The 17,102-nt window shown below is 38.4% G+C and overlaps 1 protein-coding gene and 1 long non-coding RNA gene across 2 annotated transcripts in view; one reads left to right on the forward strand and one right to left on the reverse strand.

The window, feature by feature from the left end:
• Positions 1-17,102, forward strand: part of LOC145970899 (uncharacterized) — a 174,207-nt gene that overhangs the window by 103,700 nt on the left and 53,405 nt on the right. The window contains exon 3 of the long non-coding RNA XR_014438665.1: positions 1,057-1,284. This is a non-coding gene — a long non-coding RNA (uncharacterized LOC145970899). The remainder of the gene's footprint in view (positions 1-1,056; positions 1,285-17,102) is intronic.
• Positions 5,042-8,614, reverse strand: Hry (bHLH transcriptional repressor hairy). The gene is made up of 3 exons (XM_083096763.1): positions 7,794-8,614; positions 6,915-7,010; positions 5,042-6,672 (listed from the first exon to the last, which is right to left on the reverse strand). The coding sequence occupies exons 1-3, from the start codon at positions 7,944-7,946 to the stop codon at positions 5,836-5,838; spliced, it is 1,086 nt and encodes a 361-aa protein (XP_082952889.1). The 5' UTR covers positions 7,947-8,614; the 3' UTR covers positions 5,042-5,835.

Here is a 17,102-nt window from a genome sequence, read left to right on the forward strand (position 1 = left end):
ACCTCTCTCCCCTCTGCTGCTGCGAGGTTGAAGTAACGATAATCTTAATAATCATAACCGACGATGTATACTCGTTCCTCTCTCGTTCGCTCTCTTTCTCTCCCCTATCATTGTCTGTCTTTCTCTATAGCTCGCACGCGTCTCATCGCCTTATGTTATTAACCTAAATTGCCGTGCTCGTGAATGGTATCACGCCCTTATCGAGTCACACAGGCCGCTGCGTCCACGTGTGTCTCGTCGAGCGTGAGGCGAATACTGTATAAATGATCAACGCCAAAGCATCTCTCCGGCTTATATCGTGCTAACGGACAGGTAATTACGCGATAATTTCGCACTCATTTTCTGGTAATATGGCAGTCGCGGCAATAATAGAGTGATTAATGAATCGATGGCAGCTGATAGCGCGAAATCTGATGAGAACGCGAGACTTGCTCGGTAACTCGATCGCAGAGAGAGGCATTATATATCGAAATATAATATTGCTACGAGTCTCTCTTTTGTTTCAAATTCTTTTTCCAAAATTTTTTCGCGTGGCGGAATGGAATTTGCGATGAAATTGCCGATATCGCTCAAAGCAAAGCGGATAAGCACGTGAAACATGCCTCAGCCTGTTACTCGAGACTATGTAAATGTCAGATTACACGCGATGAGCAAAGTTCTTCGGACGACCGTTTCACGCTGGTAAGCTCGCGATAACAATGGCCGAGCATGACTAGCGTAGATCGCGTTGCTGCCATTCGCAACGTGTTCAATATCGTCGACACCAGATTACAAGAGGACAACGAATACACTTATGCACGTGGTGTTGCAATCCGGTGCCCCAAGAATCACATGACAAAGTATTCAGATTGTAGTCGCAAACACATATACGATTTGATAAGAGCCGATAAGAGCACAACTTTAACGTGAATACGCGTGCGGATGACGAATGTACTTTATTGTAAAAATATTTGTATAATTCCGTAACAGAAGGACTCTCGCGAATGTAAGAGTCTCGGAAGAGCGGCAATAACACAACGGGTGAGAATTCTCAGATTACATTTCTCACGTTTATAGGTCAAGACCGCTGACGTTGTCTGGAAATTAGCAGCGTCGTTATTTCTTCGCGCAAACAACAGCTGCTTCAGGCAATTCGGGATATTCGAATCCTCGTCAATTAGCTGTTGATTATTCAGCGTCTGGCCCGTTGTAACTATTCGCGTAAGCGTCTGGCGTGTCATATAAGCACCTCGAAATACAAAACCATCGATTAAGAAACAATATTACATCAACAAAATTACAAAGGTAAATTGGATATTAATATATGCGACAATATTAATATTAATTATAATATTAATATTGTCGCATCATCGATTTTTCCCTAGCAATAAATATCTTTTATTATATATAAAAAATGTATTATTCTAACTGAAAGTATTTTGACTAACCAAAAACTGCGGACTATGCTGCAGACTATGTGCATCACGTAGTTTTAACGCAGGCGAAAAAGAAATCGCGATTGTCGTGCCGCGCGTTCTCCGGCACGTGGAACGTCCAAAAATGCCAAACTTCTTTTTTGTTGGATGCCGCGAAAGGGCCCGCGGTCCATTATACGGAGCCGCGCTTTCGAAGCGCCGCTTTGGGATGCTTAGTACCTGAATGGCTCGAAAAAAGTTTGACATCATCGAAAACGTGAGACGGCGGGCAAACTGCCGTTGTGCAAATGTCGCGTTTTATTGCCGATAATTATAATAAAACATATTTTTCAAATTATTTTAATACATACGTCGAATAGTATCTCTCCGAGGAAATATCGAAATATAAAATTTATATATTTTTATAATTATTGTATATAATAAATATATCAAATAGATATGTATATAATAGAGATATCAAATTGTTCAAGGATGCTTCTATTGATTTTGAGCCGGCACTCGAAATTCTGGCACCGTACGGCGCGAAGTCCGTGTTTAAGTTTGGCAGCGATACTGCGACGCTTATGCGAAAGACAGAACGCATCGATTAGTGCGAGCGAGATCGGAGTCCACTCACTAGTCGCCTGTGAGTGGCGGCGCGTGTCAACCTTGCCGTGTCCTTGAAACCACGCGACCGCGACCGAGCTATAAGCCGGAGCGACAAGCTAGCTAACGCGCGCTCGCGAGGTTCTAGGAATCAGCTGATTGTCAGACGATTGGAGGATTCCCAGAGAGGGGTTCGCTCCGGGAAAGATCCGAGTCTCTCTTCCGAGCCGGATGGAATCAGGTTTCGGACTATGATTAAATACGTGTAGCTGTAGCTTTCTCGGGAAATACCGCGCGATTTGTGCGACCATAATTGAAAATTTAAATAATGATAATAAAGTTTTTGCGCTACATGTATATATTACACTTTTAAACAAATGCCAATATTAAGTATTATTCAATGTAACAAAAACTGGTATCTACAAGTGATATTTTCGGCTCAATTATGTTTTATAAATTACACATCACATGTGTTAACGTATCAAGATGTTTTCAACTCGAATTATAATCTAAAAAAGATAACAGGCATCACAAGGAAAGTTGCAAAGAGGTGCGACTTGATTTTTTACGCTTAATAATTAACCTTTGCACATGGATGAATTGTCGTGAATTATAATGATTCCGTGCAACGTGTGACCTTCGCTTCGCGTCAACTCGATCACCCGCCGTAGAATATCAATATATGACGTCTCTGTTAAATGTAGACGAGCGCGAGCGGTCGGGAATTTCCTAGTGTGAAGAAAACATTCGACGCAAACTCAAGATCGACGAGCAAGAAATTCCACGAGAACTCCGATCGTCCACCTTCGCAATTCTTTCGCCGTTCCTTTCGTCGTGAGATTAATGAGCGCATTATGATAATTCTTTTCGCCGAAAGCGGAGAGACCGTCTTTGCTATGGAGGAATGTAGTTTTTGGCGCGATTCCAAATAACGCGTAATATATGAAATTAGAGTAGATTTAATATAATTAAATCGCGCTCGTGCGCAACAATCCTCGGCAATTGTCAAATCCTAATGATCATTAGGCTTAGTTGCCCGGAGGCGAAGAAAAAGGTATGTGATTACGGGATGGTGAAATTTGTATTCGTCTAGAGGCTCATCATCGTTAGTCTCGCGTGCGCCATCGTGTTCGGTGGGGGTCAAATTTTTTTTTCTATTATAAAAATATATGCAGATATAACTCGCGCAGAGAGATATCTTGCGAGAAGAGAAAAAAAAGAGACCTCTCGAACCGTTTATATAATCGCAGATAACGAGTGGTCAGATAAATATGTTTCTGTGTATGTGTTAAATTCGCGCCGCCCGGATTCGTAATCGAGATCAAAATACGAAATAAAATGTACTGATAGCGAGATTTCTTATATGTTAATTAACTACGTCATTTATATTGTCGAATCCGGCTTATAATTTTGAGAACTTGTTATTTCTTTTATGGATATGTTTTATGTCACGAAATTATTAATACGCTGCATTCACCGTTCATAAGAATTGATTCGAAATGGTGAAAAAGGCATCACGCACCGATTTGCGTCAAGAATACTATGGAAAAGAAAGAAAGATGCTATGCAACTTGTCATTTGGCATGTTTTGCGTGTGGCATCACGGTCCTGCATTCCGTTTCTACCTCGCAAATTGCTATACCAGAAACGCTATTGCCTGCAGAGGAGGACATTATTGTAATTTAGACTTTCGCGGTTTTCGCGAAAATCACACGATAATGTACGTTCCTTGTAATGCTTAAAAATTTCTCTCTGCTTCAGCCAAAATATACATCCTTGTATGATGAGTATTATTCTTAAATTTTTTGATACAAATTGAATACAAAAACTAACAAAATTTGATTTAAAAATGCAAAAAAAATAATAGGCACTTTAAATATTTTTGACATTAATCTGTAATAAGTGCTTTTTTATGTAGAATAAATTAGACCAACGATTAGATAATTTTGTAGATTCAAGAATACACTTTTAATACAGGAAATTCATACAAATGAACGAAATGTTGACTGTCAGGCACGATATTTAAGCAGATGTTGTAACTGTTTGCACACCGAGACAGTCTTATCTACTTTAAACTACTGATGCGGTAAGTGTCGATTGCTTGTTGGAAAATTACTAATATTTGACGAGAGAAAGCGCACGTGGTAATCATCGATCTCTTATTTGTTTAGTTAAGAGATTAGATTTGGTGGCGTTCAATAATTGACATTCCGATTTAATTTCTTGGAACGATAATTTAATTCGATATAATTAATCGTTTCGCAAATCTCTGATAAAAATCGAGAATTAATTTTTCATAATTGATTAATAAATTGCTATAATAAAGCTTGGATATTTTCACCAAAGAAAAAAAAGGAGAAAAAGAGAAAGTAAAATACTATTTCTCGCACACAATGAGCAACGTGATGGAAATAAATTGTGTCCTAATCTTTATTATCGAACGAGAGAAATTCGGATCCTTTAGGGTCCTGCAAGGGTCCTATGGTGTTTGGGCAAAACTCAGTAGGAGGCAGCAGGTTCTGGCATTTGGTACCTTAAGCAAAGAGGGTAGAAGGGATGGAAGAGATTTTGGGCCTGAGCTGGGAGCGAGGTGGTCTCCGCCAGGCTCGATTCATTCTTGGCTATGAAGTTGAGTTTCGCCGTCAGATGGCGACACTGTACCGCAGGACTCTCGCGGCCGACGAGCAAGGTCAGTCTCGCGCGAGACGTGCAACGTGTCGGACGTCTCGGGAGTCGCGAGTCTAGTGAAAGCGCAGGTATTTCTTTTGAAGGATTCTTATAGAAAATTTTTGTTTCGTCCGCATTTTTTGTTAAAGATTTATTATATCGAACTTTTATGCATTGCGTAGTTTTCAAGATTTTATTATTAAAGAATATAATAAATAAATTAAAAAAATAATAAATAAAAATAATTTTGCTTTGCGCGCGTAATTTTATTCGATTAGATTAAATGAAATGAGAGAAGAATAAACGATTATGAGGAAAATGGATAGTGGAGGAGAACTGGTTGATTAATTTATAATACGAACAACACAGAGAAATTATGTTTTGAGAAAGAGATCAACATTTATTTGATGCTCTTGCAACAGTAAGCGTCAGTTGTCTATTCTCATAATAGAGAGGAATTATAAATATAACCTCTTTGCACTCGTATAAATATAAATAACGTGTTCTTTCGCGCGCAATTAGTTCTCATATATACATTCATACACATTTTCTCTCACGCTGCTCTTAAACTTAAAAAATCTTAAGCCTAAAAATATCGTAATAACTAAAATCTTTCTTCGTACTTACAATGATATGCTACACAAATCATCTAGTATTTTACGTACAAGAAACAGAATGGAAGACCTCGGTGATTCTTGTTGCATAAGGCACTTAAAATATTAATTTGTATAACTTATGTACAAGGATCGAGGGATGTTGGAGGAAGGAGGGGAGGGGGAGAACGATGAGGTGAGATAAGACAGAAAAGACTAAATCCACGATATCTCAAAGAAATCATATGCGTTCATTTCCGGCACACCAAAATTAGACATATTTACAAGGCACTATTAATAAGGCTGCCTCATTGGCTACTGGCCGACCGTGTACGCGCAGGAATAAACTCGTGTTTTCTAACGATCCTTCAACCTTGCGATGTTCTACGGACGGGATCGCGCGTCTACAATCATCTACGTTATTGAGGAACATGTTTTTTTTTCCCGCGAAATTTTTTGCGCGGTGCGTAAATCGGCACGTTCAAATTAGCACGATCTCTTCAGACTCTACTATTGACACTATATCACTTTGCTTATCATCATCACGCACGTGCCTGTTTCTTTCTCCTTTCCTTTTACCACGGCCTCCACGGCTTATCCTCGACCGCCGGCACCACGCTCTTCCTCATTACGAGCGCGAGAGGTTTCTGGAGGGGAGGGCTGTAGACGCGTGGATCGAACTCCGGGTCGCTGGTGTAACCGTTCGCCGGGGATGTCGCGACATCTCTGTGACTGTTGGCCGGACTGTAGGTGGTAGATTGTTCGCGGAACGCTGGAGGGGGTCCTTCGAACGCTACCGGGCTCCCCGCTGACGTGGACGTCGAGCTGGCGGACGAGGTCGATGATGACGCGGACGCCGTGCTGGCGGTTCTTTGAGGGATCGGGATCAGAGTTGGTAAGGGTGAACTCGGCGCCGGGGACGACGATGGCGATGACGGGCCCGCGGCTTTCGCTCCCGCCGGAAGTACCAGGGCGATATCGCCGTTTGGCAATCTGGTCGGGACCAGTTGCAGGCCAGTGCCGTTGGCATTAGTGAAAAAAATGCCATTCGATTGTTGAACTTGAATCCGCGGGGTTGCGTCAACTTGGGGCAGGATATGCACTTGCAATTGCGTCGTCGGTGGCGCCGGTTGGACAGGCTGCTGAGTCGTCGCTTGGCCGTTGTTGGTACTGGGTTCAACCGGACCTAGGCACGAGGCCAAATGGGCCATCAAACGTCTCTTCACTACAGCGTCCAAACCGGGAAACTTGTTGACTTCGGCGACGCATTCCGAGTAACCGGCGCGAAATTTGTTGAGGATGCTCGGATTTGTCGCAGCGGCCATGGCGAGCTGCTGCCGTTGAAGGTTTTCCAAATGTTTCACGGTCAATTCCAAAATGTCAGCCTTCTCGAGTTTCGAGTGTCTTGCCGGCTGTAACAAAAGGAACGAGAGAAAAAAATGATTAAACGATCTGACCGATGAAATATTAGCAGCATACGTAGGATATATAAAATTGGAAGTAGGAAAAAATAAAAAGCTAGAATAAAAGATAATTTTCTCAAGAAATTAATTTTTTATATTAAAATTTTAAAAAATTTAAAAATTTTCTTTATTTTTTTATTATTATGTCCTTGAGATGTGTATTCCATACAATGATAATGGTAGGAACTTACGTCTTTTTTCATAGATTCCAGTACGAGGGTTTTCAGGTCGTTCAAACTGCTATTGATACGGGCTCGGCGTCTTTTTTCCATAATGGGTTTATTGCTCTGTGAACAGAAATTTTCCAAAATAATAGAAATCCCATAAAAATCTCAGTCGGTCAGAAACAAAGTATATAAAGAAATGTATATCGATGAATGCGACGGAAAAATACAATAAAATGTCATGTTGAAAAGAATTCAAAAAGATAGGTATTTCGAGGCCTTTAATAAGGCCTCGGTTTATCATTGAGAATTATAAGAATCTAATGCAAGTCTTTCTCTAATAGTAAGCTTATTACAATGATTAACAAAAGTAACCGTTATTTTATGTCATTTTTTATGATATCCTTTTTTATTCTCTTTCTTTCCGTTTTCAATTTTCTCCTTCTTTCCGTTTCTAATTAATTTTCTCAGAATCTTTAAAATAATTTAAAGCTGCTATCGTTGTGTATGACGTGATGGAAAAATAGTATTTTTTTCATATGTTAAAAGTTGTATCGTTTCACAAAAATTAACATAATTATGGTAAATCGATGATTAAAAAATTATTGAAGCTAAGCAACTTCTCCTCTTAAGAAGAGCGAATGTAAAGTATGAAATAAGCTCTATTCATTTCTATTTTATTCCGAGTTGGTTTACTTAAATATTAAATACGTCACTTTATTTTCACAATTAAAAAGAAAATAATTTTATCATAAGCGTTAATTTTATAACATATAAATAATCATGGTTCTTTTTTGTATCACGAAAAATCCAAATTAATTACTTCAAGTGTAGACAATGTCACGCGATGTTGCAATGGAAGATTGAAATGAAAAAATTCTTTGATATCCAAGATATGACACTAACCCGTCGATTTTCTCCAGATCTTCTCGTAGTCGTCGTGGTGGTCGGAGTTTGTGCCGGAGGCTGGCCAGCTTCCTGTGGCACGTGTTGTGCGGGTGGTGTTGCACCGACGGTGATTCCACCCGTCGGCATCGTGGCACCCATTTCAGCCACCATAATTTATCTTTTACTCTCAAAATCACTAAACTCAAAAAATTTCCAAGTCAAATAATCCCCGTCGACGTGGCACTATTTAAAATCGAAGTCAATCACTTCACTGATAATCCAAGTCCGTTGCGCTTAATGTCTCCTTCTCTCTCTCTCTTTCTCTCTCTCTCTCTCTCTCTCCCTCTCTCGAACAATGCACGAGGCAATTGAAGGGACCGCGGTACGAATGTGAAACTCGATAATGAATCGATGATGAGGCGAGATAAAGCAACGCGAGAATATGCGCTCTTTTTCAACTTCTTCTGAGTTTCTTCCTGTCGAATGTCGCCAAAGTGCGACCGCTCGCGACTGGCGTCAGAGCTCGACTAACTCGACGAGCGACGAACGTCTTCTATCGTGCCGTCGGAGCATGGCATGCCGATAGAATGCTTAGTGCTTGGTCCTTGGTGGTGGGGTATTCAGTGGCGAGCATCGAGTGGGGAGACTTAGCGCGTGACGCTGGCTTACTCCTACCATCGAATTCTGACGGCACCCTTTAAGGCCCCCCCACTCCGGACTTCGGTCCCCTCTGTGGCGCGCGCACCAACGACGACTGGGACCCCCCTTGGGATCCTTCGAAGCCGTGAGTCGATCGAACTTTGCTGACGAGATTGACGTCTGTGATTCCCAATGGAATTTTCGATCGCTCTTCTTCGGTCGAGTTCGCTCGGTTGCTCATGTTACGAGTGATCGTTCCATCATTTTTCTTCCCCATCATTAAAGCGAATTATTACGATAATGATGCAGCAATCTTCCATAAGTCATCGGTCATTACCAATGGCAATTTTGCACATTCGATACGAGATCCAATCTGAAATTATTTATACATTCATCCGCGATGACGGCGCTGTTTACATAAGTAACGTACTCGGGAATAATTTTTTTTGCTGCACCTAGAGAACGAGAAACAGAGACGCGGCATTTCCACGGATCGGCGATTAGTCTCGCCGTCTACAAAGGTCATTAAAGCCGGCTGGCGACCGGTTAGGCGTCGATCGCGCTCGGCGATGGTAATTCACGGACGTCATCGGAGCTTATATCACGTTCCTCGAAAATACATACAGCGGTCGAGTGTGCCGCCGTGTGTGCGGAATAACGACGCACGAGCTGACGCACGCGCATAGCTTCGGCACGTGCCTCGTGCTCCCTCCCCGTGTATTTGTGCCTTTCGAAATTGCTCGCTCTTTCTACTTGGCGACCGATTAAACGCGCGGCACCGTATTTATCTCGGCCATCGCACACATATACGCGCGAACGCGTATACGCACCGTCTGAAATACGACCGCATCGATCTCGCGCCGGATCTTTCTTATGTTGACTGTTTGGACGGCGCGCGGATGGTTGCGTGCAAATATTTTGACGAACTGTCATATCGCGGTCGTTTATTCTCCGCGTTTATTCTACCTTTCTCTCTATGCTTTCCCTATCTTTAAATTATAATTACGATCGAGATGTAAGCTTCGAGAAAAAAATTGCGATTTATTTTTCTCGGAGATTAATCGAGCAAACGGGAAGTCCTTATTCCTTAATTGCAGCAGGAAATAAGTTGCTAGAGACGGTAGATATTCTTACTTATGTAACGCCTATGTTTGCTTTATGATTATAGCGATGGATGATTAAACCGGATATAACTAGTCCTTGTGTAAACGTGGTAATGTGTACTGCGATGTCTGTCTGATAAGATGAGCGCCGCTTGTAGACTATAGTACGACAAATATTATCACGCTCGATTTTTCAACTCGTTTCATGTCGTTGCCTTTTATTCGCATTATCTCTGTTATCCGAGATAAAAATTATATCCTATAGTCTAGTCCTCTCCCCGAGCAATTTTGCTAATAAAGCTTCTCAAGCTTGCGAACGAGAGCGGAAACTTTTACTTTTAACTGTCGAAATATCTTTCTAATCATACATTTATACTGCTATTTGCTGAGGTACATAATGCAACTTGGAAGTTGCGCGTATCTACAGTGGCAAGATAACGTTTCCAGCCCAGCTTTCGATCATCGTTGGTCCAGTGAAAAAAATTTATAGCTCCCACCGGTAGATGGAAGCACAATGTCGGGGAATCTTTTTGCTTAAATCTGAATGAGATCAAAAAAGATGTATCGCCTTATTGTTCTTTAATAGATTTTATTACGTTGATAACAGATCAATATATTTCATCGCACAATTATTTCGGAACAATAATCATCAATCAGTTATCATTTACATAAGATTACTATTTATAATTTCAAAGTGTGCAATTTTTTAATCTAGAATTTGGATAAAAAGAAGATCAAGTAATAATTGAAATTAATAAATTATATATATCTTAGTTAAGTGAAAATTATTATTACATACATTTTCATTCATTTTTATATACATTTAATGTGTCGACAATATTAATTCAACTAGTTTAAAATTTTATAACGCGTAGAATTTTTTTTCAATCAAACCGATCAATCATCTCTTTCAAACTGCAAAAGATGGAATGCAATTCACAGGAAGGTACATAACGTCAATTGCACGTCACTATTACTACTAGTACTGCTAGAGTGCGTACCCATTTCTCGACCTTTCATCGCCCAGCCTTTCCCTTTCATAATTGCCACCTCCGCTACCTCCACGCACATCTCTCCTCCACGCGCATCACGCTTCGGCTCGCGGTCACGCGCCCGCACGGCTCGAACGCCTGAAGTAGAATGACGATACACTCCCACCATTCATGCGAGCGACGCGCGCGGCACGCTCATCCTCGACAAAGATCCCATGGTGGGAGCCAGACTGGCCCAATCGGCGCAGTTTTGTCGTACGCCGCATCGAATCCTGGTCACGTGATTGGCGGCACGCCTTTGTCCCTACCTGTGTAGGTAGACAGGTAGACGAAGTCACGCGCGCTGTCTCTCTTCGTTGTCCTTGTCTGCTCCCCGGTCTCTCCATCCTGTTTGCGTCGTTTCCTATCGTGCTTCGACGCTCTTTTTCTTTCTCTTTTTCTCTCTCTGTCCCTTTGTCGGTTGCCTCGTATGGTGCCGCCGTTCTGCTCTCTCGCGCGCGAGAGGACACGAGCCTCGACCATCCGGAGAAGCAAGGCTCGTCGCACCTACTGCGCTTCCACGAACTCCTCTCCGCTTTACGTCCCTCTTCCCGCTGCTCTTCCCCCACCGTCCAGCGGGATGCTGCGATCGTGGGCCGTGGCGTCGGGTCACGTAGATATCGTGGGAGCAATCGTGGCAGTAATCGTGGGAGCAATCTTTTCAGTTGAGATAATTCTATCTTCCCTTCGCGCTCCTTCGTCGAAACTACACTATAAGTTTCACAAATTTATAAGAAGCGATTGTCTTTCCAATATTCGCTCCATTACATAAGATTATGTCGGTAAATTCTAATAAGCAACGTATCAACACATGATCGAACGAATGGTGAAGTAGATGAATAGTGTCTCGATCAAGAAACTTATGACTTATATATCACACAAATTGTAATTTTTGATAAAATTTATTTAAAATATATACAATAATTTTCGTATCGATCGCTTATGAATTCTATTATTCTCGTATGCAGTGCGAAGAGATGTCAGATGTGTTGCATATTTATGAAGAATTCATGTTTTTTAGATAATCTATTGAGAAACTATTTAAAGAATACTGTCAATAGTCCTGCGCTCACCATTGTTATGATGTACGCTTTTCACGTGAAAATTCAATTCGCAGTCTGATAAAGATCGCACGAGCATTTTTGCAATACAAACACAGAATATACACAAAGGATAGAGATTAACGTACGAGATGAACGTTGTGCTTGCGCATGAGTATCCCGGTAGTTATAGCGGCACCTGTTAGCCGGGACCTACGGCCTTCGTGAACCCGGCGTGACTCATTAGCTTTATGGGGTGCTCGGGCATTGCCTGGCGGGGTCCGTGAGCCGGTGGTGGCCGCATAAAAGCGCTCGCGAGGCGGCATCGGCTTTGCTCGCGGCAAACGAACATTAATATTCGCTCCCCTTCCGTCCAGATATCAGATTAGGGATCCGCGGCCCCCCTTCCCTCGCCCTTCGTTCACCCGTACTTTATTACACCGCCCGACAAAAATAAAGAAATCGAGCAACGAGCAAAAGTACTCCGTTCTCGTGGTGTAGGATCCAAGCACATCGAGTGTACTGCGATAATCTGATTTCGCCAGCACAGCTCGTAACCCTCGCATTACTCATTCTGTTTTTCTCCCGAGATTCCGCCTTTCTTGTACCCCTCTCTCACGTCGCATACGACAAAACTGTAATTGCTTGCAGGAAGTTCCGTCAATTGAAAAAATCAATCCTATGACAATCTGCCTTCTCTGCGCGACTTCTCGACTTCGTTCCTCTCATTAGAATGTATGAATATCGAGAGTTGACAGACGTGCACGTTCCGAGTTATTACGTCAATTCTCTTCCGGTGTATCTTATGAAATTCTGCTAGAATCGTGACTGTTTCTTCGTGTCGTTGTGCCGGCTTCGTTGAAAAAATTTACTCTTTCGAATATTATATGCCTTGGTTTTTATCATGATATGTTTTTTACTGCGGTCTCTTTTTTCGAATGTTTACGATAAGCAATTATTAATCCTTTAAGGTTTTTTTCGTTTAACAAAAACACTCGCTGACATGGTATTTATGAGATGCGTCTTTCAAATTTATTTTCAAAAAATATAGTCTCGTTTGTTACATATCTATCATAAACGCAATCACACTGTGAAACCGTTAATACGAAATATTTGCGCATCCAAAATATGGTCTTTCATTTTTCTCGAACCATTTTGCTCTTTCTCGAACCGTTATTCTTTGTTATATTAAGGAGACTATTCTTCGAGAAAATTTTTGAAAATTCTTAATTTATTAATTCTCCGCTTTCCATTTGGTTTTGCCCTTTCTTATGTCTTTCATTGTGTATACGTGAAAATTAATTACCTATCTGTTTCAGGTAAAGTTACATGAAAAAGACTAGTCTTGATATTATCTTGTCTTATCTCAAAATTTGAGACAAGATATAAGATAAGATTTTTAATTAGTCATCCAGATAATACCAAAGAAAATATCAAAAACTAAGATTGTTAAAATTATTGATTTTATCAAAATTAATGATTCTTAAAAAAAGATAAAATATATATTTTAGTAAATAATATGAGAAAAAAATCACTATATTATATATGAATTTGAAAAATTTTAGATAATAAATAAAAATATTTGTATTAATTAAATTTAGAATAATATAATAAATAACAAACAATACACAAAAATTTTAAATAAAAATTTTACACGCTTATTTATATAATTACACAAAACTTTATATACAGCACATGTGTGTGATTTTTTAATTTTGCATGTGTGACTTGCATATGCAACAGTTTTTAAGACAGTGTTTATATATATATATATATATATATATATATATATATATATATATATATATTGCGTTTTGGGAAGTAAACATGAATGACATAAATATAATTATCTTAAAGTTATATAAAAATCATGTTAAATGTTATTTTAAACAATTGTTCAATATTAGATAAAAATTATTAATAAAATTGACAAGACGAGATGTTTGTTACAAAGTTTACTCCAGAACCTAACTTAAGATAAGAATTAAGTTTTCGACAATTTTCAATGCCAATACAATATTTTTAATATTATCTTATATTGAGCCTTGTGCAACACCATAGGAATCTCCGTCGATTGAAAAAATTCAATCCCCTACGATCTGCTCGTGCAATTTGTTATCAGGATATCGTAGATATTATGAATTAATAGATGTTTCGAGTTATTGCATATGTCGCGAGACCAAGTTGTCATGGATCTTTTTTTTTATTGCATTTGCCATCAGTTACAAAGCCTCTCGAGACTAAGATTTTAATAACAAATATTTTAAATCTTTTTAATCATGCAATTCTATAAATCTTCAAATTCTTTAAATTACTCCGAAGCATAAAGTTTTTTTTTTAGATTTTAGATTATTGTAAAGAGATATAAAATTATTTAAATGCATAGTTTGTGGATTTTGGAGGAACATTTGTGAGACGTAAAATCGTTTCGTTTCAAACATACGAATTTCAGCTGCGAGGCGAATGAATGCATGGATGTAGTCACGCTTTGCGATAATTTACAACTGCGCTGATTATGTTCCTAAACATGCAAGGGGAATCATGGAACTCCACGCGATACGCATGTCAGACAAAACTCGCGCTATTAGGCCACGAATTACAATTTAGACCCTCGTTTTGCTATTATCCGCTCGTTAGCTCGAGGCGTTGACGTTCATTGAATTTAAGAATGCAGCGGTAATTTTCGAAAATCACACAAATGCATCGTAATTGGCTGTGAATGTTCCTACATAGATCCTACATAATTCAAAGATCGTTTCCCTCTTCGAATTATTGCTTCTGGCATTATTTGCTTATCCTACAATAACAAGCAAATTGTTAAGCTATCAATCAAAGCAAATATGCGTATATATTATAAGAGATGTACAGTGCGTGCAAATTTTTTTTCGCTCGAGGCGTCCAATCGAGAGTCTTGGTCAGTCTGAATACATCTATAAGAATTGTACTTCTATAATTTGTGTTCTCGAAATCTTCGATTCTTGTGTTAAGAGCTGAGCTTTTGATCTTTTGAATATCTTCCGAGAAATTTAGCACGCGAATATCTATGGTTATAATGTGATCTCGATGCATGTGAAACTAGTCTTTAAATGAATAATTCAATGGCTTTTGAACAAGATTGAAATTGGATCGCTTTGTATTGTATTGTATGTTGCTCTTTTTCTTTTCATATTTTTCTTTTCATATTTAGAATTCGTTTCCAAATAAACGATTTTTTTATAATAAATAAATAAATGTATGTTTTATATTTGTTCTTTGTCTGATGGTTTGTCTGAAAAATAACATTTCGCGTATCTTTTTAATATGACATTTTTTTTAAATTTACCCACATTTTATGATTTTATTCTGTAAACTTCAAATGATGATAAAGTATAGAAGGTAAAGCTAAAAAAATTATTTTTGATACAGATTTTATATATTCGTGAAATACATATCAAGAAAATAGGTTGATTAAAATCTAAATTTTTTACGAAGAAATATTGACGATATATAATCTTGTCGAAATTACATTGTACAGAAAATTGCAACAAATAATAACAACACTAATATTATTATAACAAAAAGAATTTTTTCAATAGAAAATCTTGAAAATAGCCTATATTGTTTCTAAGATTTTTACAAAAATCGAGATATCTTACGGTTAGTACATTTGTTTGTCCATTTTACGAGATTTTGCGAGTGGCAGTCGTAAAATATGTATAATGGATTCGTAAAATGGAATAAAAGGGGAAGCCTGTATGTCTATCACTACATCTTTTAAAATAAATTTGACTTTAAAAGGACTACTTAATATTGACATGCAAGATATTATAGTTGAAATTTACATTTCCTATATTCAACTTGTTATGCGAGAATACAAATAGCTTATATTTATTTTTAAAAGTTCGTACAGTTTCGCTAATTTTTATTTTTAATTTTCCTTGACTATTTATTTCTTATTCTTCTCTTTACAAACTCTGTTATTCTTTTTGTACGCTAGCAAGTCGATTGTAATAAATTAGAAACTTTTGATTGTTTGTGAAAATATATCTGAGAAAAATGGGAAGAAATATATAAGATTCTTTGTATACGTTGTAGTTAGAAAGCGGTTTATATTTATATAGTTATTTCTGCGTTTATTTATTGCGAACTCCAGGAAGCGTAGATACTTTTCTAACAATTTCGACCTTTAACTTAACCATTTAAGCAAAGGGTTAGACTTTCGTAAAGTCTTTTGATTGACTTGTGGACAAAAAGAGACAGTGGACGTTTGTGTAGCTGCTTTGAATCGGTGAACTGTCGATATGGTCTAAATCACCAAATACTTTGCGAGATGCAATATTTTTTCGAACGGGTTAGGGTTAGCTTTTCTCTTCGTTCTTTGAAGGAATTCAGTCAGGGCAACACAAGATAGACATAATAAAGCCATAAAAAAGAGCCGACCTCGGCGAAAAAGTTACGCGCTTGTGGAAGGGTAAAGGATAACGGGATAGTGGAAAATTTTCTTAAAAAGAAAACTTCTTAAAAATCACGATATGAGTGGAAAAGAATGCTAAACCCTTTCTTTCGTGACTGTGGCGACCGTTCGAGACATTTTTACCACTTCCGAGTCATAAAATAATCGTAAAGAATTGTCAATGATGTCGACTTTCACCTTTTTCTCGACGCGAGATTTCAAGAATTAAAAATTCTCAAGGTCGTAAAAGGGTTGCACGCGTTTTTTTTAAGCTTCTTACGAAAACCGAGTTTAGGTCACTGTGGCCAGATTGAAAAAGTTATGAGTTAAAGTTATAAGTTGTAATCAATGCTATGGTAAACCTTTTCATTGGAAATTATCTATTCTTTCTGCTTAACCAGTTCATTTTCTGACCTAACAGATCCCTTTTTGTGGAATATTTTATTTTTGAAAGGGTCCACTGCGTCCGCACTATATAAAAGTAAATGATATAGTACGCGAAAAAGTAGAATAGGAATGGTCGTTTTCGATAAAATATTCTTTCTCTTAAAGCTGTAAATCTTATATATATTTTCCATCGATTATATTTGAGGATGAAGAAATATTTGAATTAAATAAAAATTGCGAAGATTTATATTTCATGCTTTTAACCATAATATAGACACAATTGCGAAAATAATAAATAAAATTTATATTTTTCACGCATTCTTGGTTTTCTGTGTGTGATTTTGTATCTAATTTTAATTCTACTCTCTAAAAGTGAATCAGTGTATTATCACTGAAAAACAGTAAATACTCACTGATTACAAGCAGTTATAAATACAGCACTAATTACAGTGATAATACACTGATTCACTTTTAGAGAGTATAATGTCTTTACACAGAATATTCTTTTATTCGATATTAATCTATTCAATCTCACGTTTCGACTTCAGATTATGTTTGATATTTTCAAATTATATAATACACAAATGTTTGTATGTGCAATGTTTTTGTTCCACGTTTTGTTGCATTTTATTGCATGTTATCGCAATTATTTTTGCGCTTGCACCGGAATCTTTTTACATACTATGGAAAGACAG

The sequence above is a fragment of the Camponotus vicinus genome, unplaced genomic scaffold, assembly GCF_025532165.1.
Source record: "Camponotus vicinus isolate PSW18456_S1 unplaced genomic scaffold, iyCamVici1.0 SCAF_4, whole genome shotgun sequence".
Taxonomy (NCBI): Eukaryota; Metazoa; Arthropoda; class Insecta; order Hymenoptera; family Formicidae; genus Camponotus; species Camponotus vicinus.

Excerpts from the sequence above, each read along its gene's own strand:
- Hry (XM_083096763.1), bottom strand. The coding sequence starts at position 7,946 with ATGGTGGCTGAAATGGGTGCCACGATGCCGACGGGTGGAATCACCGTC. Across the intron at positions 7,011-7,793 it reads GATCTGGAGAAAATCGACGG|AGCAATAAACCCATTATGGA; the intron begins GTTAGTGTCATA and ends TTCTGTTCACAG. Across the intron at positions 6,673-6,914 it reads TGGAATCTATGAAAAAAGAC|CCGGCAAGACACTCGAAACT; the intron begins GTAAGTTCCTAC and ends CTTTTGTTACAG.